A 7,404-nucleotide genomic window follows, 5' to 3' on the forward strand; every position below is an offset into this window, starting at 1 on the left:
GGTGAGTCGAGGAGCTGGAGGATTTCTCATCCTCAAGGACATAAATTTCACCGGTTCCGGTAATGTTTTTTACATGGTCCAAGCATTCGAAATCACAACATCGCTTTCCAAGACGAAATTTCCTGCATGGCTGTAGTAAACAGAAATCGATCAATTGTACAGATCAATCGTCACTCGACTGCTCGAGAATTCAGGTCATCCAGAGAATAGAATAGAGACGTGGAAAAATGTAGTGCGATCATCGCAGTGGGAGGAAATAGGGGGATAGGGACCAAATGAATGAACGAGATGTTAAGGACAACTGACGACAAGTTCTTCTTTTGTCGAGAATTGCATGTTTGTGAATGGTTTGTGGGTGGTTAGGTGGAGAGAATTGAAGAGTTTGGAGGTGACTGGAAGAGTGTTTTGGGCAAGGTAGATTGCAGAATGGTTGCGGTAGCATTGTGTTAATTATGGGTTTGTACATGTAATCTTTGTATGTATCACTACATAGAACCTAACGTATATTTTTAATAATACATCAGAGTTTTAGTTATTTCATAGCTATGAATTTTATACTCTATAATCTTGACGTTTTATTTCACAGAAGCGTTTGAATATCCATAAAAATTAAATGAACCAATGTATTCATTATCTTATAGAGAAGATATATTATTTTTAATTATGTTCCAATTATTTATCATGATCCTGATTTCCTTATTCTGAAAATTTGAAAGGAAGTTTTGTAGTTTGATACTTTCAGCGACAAAGGGTCAATATTGCTTTAGTATATTTCGTCACATATACATGTATATCTATATATCCACCGAAAATGCGCTCTTGTAGACAAACGCTCGATTCGCGTCATAGCTTTTAAAGCTTGTCGCATCTCAATCAGTTGAAAAAAGTTTTTCCTGTAGCATATTTTATTTTTACGAACCAACAAGGTCTTTGTTTATTTCCTTCTTTTTTTTGCTCTAATTCCCCCATTGTTTTTTCAAGGATAGTATTTCAGAGCCATTAGTCAAGTTCATTGTAACAATAAACGTACGTTTCGGAAACATTTTGTGCTGTGAAACAGAATACACTAAAGTTTGAAGGTCACATCGATTTTCGAAAGTTTATAAATGGAGGTGTATGACAGTATCACCAGCTGTTGCTGTCCCCAAGCGCCAAAATACGTTCTGACTACTATTTTATGTATCTCACAGAAGTATGTCTTCATTCATCATCTCCCATGCCATCCACCAACGTGTTCTTAACATGTTATCTCCTAGTAAAATATTGATGTTGAGTCAGATATCCAACTGAATAATCTTTTCGGTGTCTACTATAAGACATTTAAAACCAAGGCTCGTACATACGTGTGCTTATACGTCAGATGTAATACTTAACAGGAAACCTGCTTATATTAATATTAAATTTATGCATAGTAGGATGTTCGACCTTTGTAAAAATGAAATTATAATACATACAGTTTCACCGTGGAAAAGTGAATCTTTCTAGCATGTCCACGCAAATGCAGGGTAGGGGAGGACTGTGCATGCACCAAACAACTTTACGTTCGTAATTTTTCACACAAATGTACAACTGTAGGGAAAAAATTATCTCTGATTTTTCGGATGTTAGGAATCGACAATATCGCATAACGGAATGCTGTGTTCTACGTATTCTATTTTTGTTACGAAAGTGGTACAAACGAAGTCCACATAAGAATAGTACAACAAAATCGGTTGAGGTTAGGTTATCGTGCAGATATCGCGGCTTTTGCATTGGAAATCACGCAACTGCCAGTCTCATCGTTCCTTGTAAACGAAAGAAAGGTATTGTAATCGGTCGGAATTAACATAAAACTCGTCATTTCATGATAATACTGTGCATTCTGAATATGCTATGATTTGGTTTAAAATAATAAATAGTCCATTCTTGCATACTATTGCTCCAGCTTTACTTGTATTTTCGATATTGGTATAAATAGAAAGACAATTAATGTCGTTCGAGTCCACTTTCGGATCATTTATATTACGTTTAATCCATATAGTTATTATATGAGACATAGTATCGTAAAATTTGGAAGAATAAAACGTTCGTACAGGATGTACATTTTATAAGAACTCCAACAAATCTGCGTGTGCACCTAAAATACAAACTGATAGTGATTGTTCATAAGTTTATATACATTATCTAATGTCAATCGAAGGTATCAATTCTTTTTCTCCATAAAAGTACTTTTTCATTTATATGTGTTCAAAAATACATGTGTTCAACCGTGAAGCATATGTCACCTACAACGAAAAAGAGTTTTCCTATACTTAATATTTCCTTTATATACCTATGAAAGTCTATTCTTCGTGTAGTATGAAATTATGAATAAATCTGGAATATTGTTCAATCTGAAAAGAAAAATAACTTATTGACATCATTCATTGATACGAGATTCAGAATGTTTGTTTTGTCTTGCAGAAAAAGAAGGCAGCCCTTTCTTTTAATGTGAAATAAAAAGCGAAAATTTGAAAACAGATTTTTTGGAAATTTACTTGCAAATATCGTTTTCAATATCGTGATTTTCTTCCCAATGGTACTGTACTTTCAAATTTTCCAGTATCCCTCTAAAAACAAAAAGTCGAACCTCGTTATTATTAACATAGGCATTACAAGGAAGAGAAGTATTAGAAAGCAGCTCCTTTTTATTATGGATTTCTTTATAATCATGTAAATAAGAAATTCCGGAAATTTTTTCCTCAAGAATTTAATTCTTGTGTTTTGATTGATAATTATTACACTGCATACTAACTTTTCGCATACTGTTCGCGTCTAACAATTTCCTAATAATAACTACTTCAAAATTACATATGTTCTTGCACGAATTCAAAAGTACGTATGATACAATTACAATTGATTCTAAAATAATAATTATTTGAAGATATTAAGATACTAATTAAACGTTTCACTATATTTCAAAATCTGGAACAACAAATTTTTATTTATAAAAAATGAAACTGTCTTTATATATTCTTTGTCATGATGCTATTTCTTATTACCATGTCGACATTTTTTAAAATTCATTTTGTTATCTCTACGCAATATGAAAATTCATATACTGCTTAATATTTTTTACATATTATCCATCCACCGCATGATATCTCCTGAAAAATCAAAATATTAATGTTATATTATTACAATGCTTCTTAAATTTCAATTTTTGACAAATTTGAAATCCAATATATTTTGCACAATTATTATTTATCAAAAAATTCTAAGTTAGTAACTTTCTTTTCAAATGGCAAATAACATATACTTTGACTTACCTGTAACTTTTTGCTCCTAATCATCATTTCCTCTTATAGAACATCATTATTGTTCTTATAATTACTACCAGTGTCATAGATATTGTAGTGGCTACAACTGAATTAATAGAAAATGATAAATAACTGTGTATAACACTAACACATAACTGTGTATAACAATGACACATAACTTTTACTTACATATCAGTCGATAAGGGATTACTGTGATATCCTGTTGATGTTTCTTAAGGCACTTGATTAGGTGCGATACGGTATCATTCCTTATGGTATACTGTAGATAAGTATTTTAGAAAATAACAAGAATAAATCTAAATTATTCAGAGGTTCCAGTTTCGGCTTAGACATAAATACAGGACCATTTGCAAAGAAGAAAGGGTGCGTTTCTACAGCCTCGTTATAGTAACCATGAATACCAATCTCTGAATTACTGGTTACTAAACATAAATATCCTATAAAATTTAATATATTTCTTTAATTTTTAATACATACATGAGATAATAGTTCTAAATTATGAATCATCCTACCTGTGATATTACACTTTTCCTTATAATATCATCACTCAAGTGAACAACATTAAGATCATGTAAACCATGTCATCCTATCTTACTGTGAAGATACTTAGTCATGTTATCTAACGTTACAAAAATATCATCAAATTCAAGTCCTTTTATTCACATCACATGGCCACGGCGATGTGGTTCTTCGTTATATAATGTTCTAAAATTTGTCGTATATATAGGATGTACAAACCGTGATATCAAGGTATCAGTTCTTGCTTCCCAAGGGACAGTTTCATTAAAATTCTGATAGAAATAAAGATTAATTATTAATATTCTAACAATCATATATGTTAAATACATTATAGTCAACGATATATACCTAAGGGAATGTAGGGGTGATTCCTTGATAATTATAAATGTCGTCAGCCCACATCATTGTGCCACTTCTTTGTACTCCAGCCTCTAGATTAACAGCCTAAACAAACATACAAAATTTTATAGAAGCTGTACAAAATATAGTATATACGCGCAATATTGAAGCGTTCAAGGGGATATAAAGGTAATGTACATCACATACACGTGTACTCTCATGCAACAAAATACAATTAGATTTAATAGTATAAGCTCTTTTATTCATCATAATAGATTGGAAATTTAAGTGTCTTACGAGGGTGAGTAAAAAGTTACCCGCTCTGTCGGTATAGAATTTATTTTAAGCAATTGTCAAAAAAGACATACATCATTTTTTGACATAATCACTCAATTTCTGTATACACTTTGTCCATTTGCTGAAGGACCTTCGTATTTTCTCGTTAAAAAATGTTTTGGGCTGAGCTGCGAACCACGAATGCATCGTCGTCTTCACCTTTTCATCAGCTTTCTCGGCATCCATCTCGCACAAACTTTTTAAAACCCAAATCTGTCGTGCACTATTGCATAAGCAGAGCCGTGGCTGATTTGCAAATGATTTGCCACATTATCCAGCGTCACTCGTCTATTCCATAGAGCATAAGTTCATGAGCACTTTCAATGTTGTCATCGTGGATGTGGACGGGCGTCCAGCTGTTTTTTCATAACACTTGTGCGATCTTCTTTGAACTTTTGTGCCCATTCAAACACACTTGGTAACAAAACACTTTCTCCATAATGTGCATTAAATCTTTGATAAATATAGGCATCAAACATAACCTCCGACCACAAGAAACGAATCACAGCATCCTGCACTGTTTTCCTGCAAATCGCCATTGCAAAGCGCCATTACTCGCGCAACGGTCACAAACGAATTGACGTAACACAATGAAACCTACGCAGCAGCACTGAACAGATATGGACGTCATACGAAGAGTGCAGATGGATCAATACGGTCGACAGAAGTTTTAACTATCTGGAGTGCGGATAAATTTTTACCGAGAGTCGTATAGGAATCTATAATCTGTAAGTACACCTTTGGCTGAATGGAAATTTCTCTTACATATAGTCAAAAATGCAGAAACAGTGTATTGAATTGGAAAGTGATAAAAAATAAGTGAAGTTTCGAGGTTGCATGTGATTGCATGAATACACAGGACGTTTTTAGCGAATAAAAAATAATTTTGAAAGACACGAGACTTATCTTGTATTTTATGTACTCTCTGTGTACGAATTTCCAGAAGCTCTCTATCTTATGAAGTGTTTTAGATTAGCCGGAAAATTTTGTATGTACATACAAGAAGTATACGATCTAAGTGGAATATTCCATTATTCTCTTGATACAACAGAAACGAAATTTACAGAACTTCTCAGAAAGTTGGTTTATTATTACCAAATTAATAGAATTAATATACGTGTATCATCTTTACATACCTAAGTCGTGCAGGTTTATCGTGCGTAAAAAATTAGTGTCGTTTCAAAGTTACATTTCGTACATTTTAAGCCTATAATTTGTAACGTACAAAACAATGTAAATTTGAGCTGTTTCTTATGTCCACAATAAGAAAATCCAACTTCACGTTTTTTACACAATGATATTTATGGAACATTAATATCATATTATTGCATCGCTTGGAGAATGAAGTCAAGGTACGATGTGACCCTAGTGTAAACGCTGGGATACCCAGCTGTGCCGCACTTATAAGCATAAGACACAATACCTATTAAATACCAGGTTAATTCATGTTGTATCAGCAGTGGTCCGCCGCGGTCAGCCTGAAAGGATCGTTAAATTTTTAATCAAAGATACTGAAATATATCCATCGAATTGTATTGAAATTATACTTATATACAGTAATAATCTTCTATTGATTTGTGTATTGAAATACTCCAATTTATAATGTACATGTTATATGTATTTTGAGCAAAACTAAGATTAGAAGGAAATTAGATTAAATACCATAATGAGGTGTGAGAAGTGGGCAAAACTATTAAATTGTGTTTATCTATTATTTTTAATGTTTAAGACGTCGATTTGATGTTAATTCTAATTGACGTGTCTTCAGATACCGTATAGTTTGTAGTAACTCTGTAACTTAATTACCGTACAAGAATCCTCTCCACCTTGAGCATGTTCGGCGCATATTATGCCATCAGTGATATCAGGTGCATTAGGAAATTTGGAAGAAGCTATTTTGCATTCGGCGTTCTTAATCACTGGCATTTGTACTTCCATTAATGCATTACGTCGTGGTCGTCCTACGAAGAAAATAAGAAAGATATTTAAGACTGGAACTGTTTAATTTTATTATAAAATTGATATCACTTACTATATCTTAACGCTCCCCATCCAGCAACAAGGGGGTTATAGCCGACGAAGTTGCTCTTTCGTAGGGGCTCTTTCGTACAAATACGATATACGTACCCTGAAAAATAAAAAAATAAATGAAAATGCAGGAAACGAATGACCAAAAGTATGAGAAAGAATTGTACACGCTTTATGACACAATATATGTGTAGAATAAGAAATTTCAGGATATGATACTTCAGTAATACTCAATAGCATATATATATATATATATATATATATATATATATATATATATGTATATATATATATATATATTTATATATATATATACATATATATATATATATATATATATATATATATATATGTATATATATATATATATATTTATATATATATATATATATTTGAGGACTTACTCGAAAATGGCACCTCCTCCACCAATCTAAGAATGGCAATATTATGATTGTGTATGTTTTCTATTCCATCCATATGTGCACAATGTGCTGCGGTCAAAACATGCCTAGCCGTTATCAGGGAACCTCCGTACTTCCATAGTGGTTTGTCTGGGTTTCGGGGATTACGAAAACTTAATGCAGCGATCCATGGCCAAACGCCTAAAATGCAATAGTCATAGTTGTGAATATACATAATTTTTTCTCACATAAGGAGTAACAACGATTATTACCTATTCGATATTCGATCATACAGCAGACGATAAGTACATACGTACAAATACTCTGAAATAGAGATTTGATAAAGATAGAAATTAAATTTTTATTCCAGTGGAATACAAATTATTAAATAATTCTATGTAATTTCTATTTGAACTATACTGAACTATAAAGTTCAAACGTGTAATTTCTGCCCTAACAGTTTTTGATCTCTATCCATATTA

General features: G+C 32.5%; 1 protein-coding gene and 1 long non-coding RNA gene across 3 annotated transcripts; both read right to left on the reverse strand.

Moving 5' to 3' along the window:
- Nucleotides 1-888: 888 nt before the first annotated feature.
- Nucleotides 889-5,061, reverse strand: LOC143304083 (uncharacterized). Of its 2 annotated transcripts, none has more exons than XR_013060770.1 (6): nucleotides 4,167-4,448; nucleotides 3,812-4,090; nucleotides 3,468-3,736; nucleotides 3,288-3,384; nucleotides 2,517-3,125; nucleotides 889-2,372 (listed from the first exon to the last, which is right to left on the reverse strand). It is a non-coding gene; the product is annotated as an uncharacterized LOC143304083 (long non-coding RNA). The 2 variants fall into 2 exon arrangements; XR_013060771.1 differs by lacking the exon at nucleotides 889-2,372 and adding an exon at nucleotides 4,475-5,061 and having other exon boundaries at nucleotides 2,649-3,125; nucleotides 4,167-4,262.
- A 70-nt stretch (nucleotides 5,062-5,131) lies between these two features.
- On the reverse strand, nucleotides 5,132-7,157 carry LOC143304130 (venom serine protease Bi-VSP-like). The gene is made up of 5 exons (XM_076626494.1): nucleotides 6,926-7,157; nucleotides 6,526-6,621; nucleotides 6,300-6,454; nucleotides 5,917-5,971; nucleotides 5,132-5,219 (listed from the first exon to the last, which is right to left on the reverse strand). The coding sequence occupies exons 1-5, from the start codon at nucleotides 7,155-7,157 to the stop codon at nucleotides 5,191-5,193; spliced, it is 567 nt and encodes a 188-aa protein (XP_076482609.1). The 3' UTR covers nucleotides 5,132-5,190.
- Between the last annotated feature and the right edge of the window lie 247 nt (nucleotides 7,158-7,404).

This window comes from Bombus vancouverensis, unplaced genomic scaffold (assembly GCF_051014615.1).
Source record: "Bombus vancouverensis nearcticus unplaced genomic scaffold, iyBomVanc1_principal scaffold0022, whole genome shotgun sequence".
In the NCBI taxonomy this organism is placed as follows: Eukaryota; Metazoa; Arthropoda; class Insecta; order Hymenoptera; family Apidae; genus Bombus; species Bombus vancouverensis.